Source organism: Aplysia californica, unplaced genomic scaffold (assembly GCF_000002075.1).
Source record: "Aplysia californica isolate F4 #8 unplaced genomic scaffold, AplCal3.0 scaffold00582, whole genome shotgun sequence".
NCBI lineage: Eukaryota > Metazoa > Mollusca > Gastropoda > Aplysiida > Aplysiidae > Aplysia > Aplysia californica.
This window is the reverse complement of record NW_004797852.1, coordinates 513,297-515,349: the sequence shown is the minus strand read 5'-3', so window position 1 is coordinate 515,349 and position 2,053 is coordinate 513,297. Positions and strand designations below refer to the sequence as shown.

Sequence of the window (2,053 nt, the reverse complement as noted above, 5' to 3'; positions counted from 1 at the left end):
CGGTGTTATGAATTTCTAATAAAACGTGTGCTATTGATCGTTTTTCTTAGGTTTTTTGTCTGCACTTATAGAAAAAATGGCACACCTTTCAAAATCCATTGGCAATACGGCATTATTACGATAAAGAACGGAAATAATGCACAGAACGTAGGGTGTCCACTTTCTTTTGCTCGTCAGTGTAGATAGATGTAATGGGGGGACACACAGACAGACAGATAGATAGATAGATAGATAGATGTAATGGGGGGACACACAGACAGACAGATATATACATAGATAGATGTAATGGGGGGACACACAGACAGACAGATAGATATATAGATAGATAGATGTAATGGGGGGACACACAGACAGACAGACAGATATATAGATAGATAGATGTAATGGGGGGACACACAGACAGACAGATAGATAGACAGATAGATAGATGTAATGGGGGGACACACAGACAGACAGATAGATAGACAGATAGATAGATGTAATGGGGGGACGCACAGACAGACAGATATATAGATAGATAGATGTAATGGGGGGACGCACAGACAGACAGATAGATATATAGATGGATGTAATGGGGGGACACACAGACAGACAGATAGATATATAGATAGATAGATGTAATGGGGGGACGCACAGACAGACAGATAGATATATAGATAGATGTAATGGGGGGACACACAGACAGACAGATAGATAGATAGATAGATAGATGTAATGGGGGGGACACACAGACAGACAGATACATACATAGATAGATGTAATGGGGGGACACACAGACACAAACTGACAGACAGACAGGTAGCCCAGGGAGGGAGGGAGAGAGAGAAGGAGAGAGAGAGAAGGAGAGAGAGAGAGGAGAGAGAGAGAGAGCAGGAAAGAGGGAGAGAGAGACAGAGAGAGAGACAGAAAGAGAGAGAGAGAGAGAGAGACAGAGACAGAGAGAAAGTTTTCCTCACTTGAGTAGTCCTGCGACAAAGCCGTAAAACTTATGTCTGTTGGAGGGCAGCGTGTTCTTTTGTCGCACCGAGCGTGCCAGCTCATGGAGGGGACGCGTGTACGGGCCTGGGGGGGACACATGGGACAGTCTAGATATACATAACACACACACATACACACACATATACACTCACACACACATACATACTCACACACACACACATACACACTCACATACACACTCACACACACATACACACACATATATACTCACACACACACACATACACACACACATACACTCACACACACATATACACTCACACACACACACATACACACTCACACTCACACACACACATACACACACACTCACATGAGTGGTAGCACTGCGCAGTGACACACCAGCCCACCTGACAGTATTTTCACACAATCTCAACTTCCAGGGAAGCATACAGTGCAAGCAGCCATTTTACAGGCATGAAAATACTAACATACTGACAAGATCTTTCACTGTCTATGGCCGGGTACCCATTCCCACCTGGGTGAAGTGGGGACAATTTGTGTCAAGCGTCTTTCCCAAGGACACAATGTCGGGCCTGAACTTTGAACCCCGAACCCCCAATTTCCTGATTACGAGTCCGGTAGCCTACCAACGAGACTACCCACTCCACATACAGACAGAGAGACACACAGACAGACACACACACAGACAGACAAACAAACAGACAAGGACAAAAAGACACACAGACATGACAAACAGACACAAACACACAGACAGACAAACACAGACAGACAATCACAGACAGACAAACGCTGACAGACAATCACAGACAGACAAACACTGACAGAAACACACAGACAGACAAACACTGACAGACACACACAGACAGACAGACACAGACAGACACACATTGACAGACACACACAGACAGACACACACAGACAGATAAACACTGACAGACACACACAGACAGACACACACAGACAGACACACACAGACAGACTAACACAGACAGACACACACAGACAGACACACACAGACAGACACACACAGACAGACTAACACAGACAGACACACACAGACAGACACACACAGACAGACACACACAGACAG

At 45.2% G+C, this 2,053-nt stretch overlaps 1 protein-coding gene across 1 annotated transcript in view; it reads right to left on the bottom strand.

The window, feature by feature from the left end:
* The window catches only part of LOC101858572, a gene marked incomplete at both ends in the record, with an annotated part of 14,163 nt that overhangs the window by 11,132 nt on the left and 978 nt on the right, over positions 1-2,053 (bottom strand). Inside the window, 1 exon segment of the mRNA XM_035972116.1 lies at positions 957-1,062. Within this exon segment, the coding sequence (XP_035828009.1) occupies positions 957-1,062 (106 nt within the window).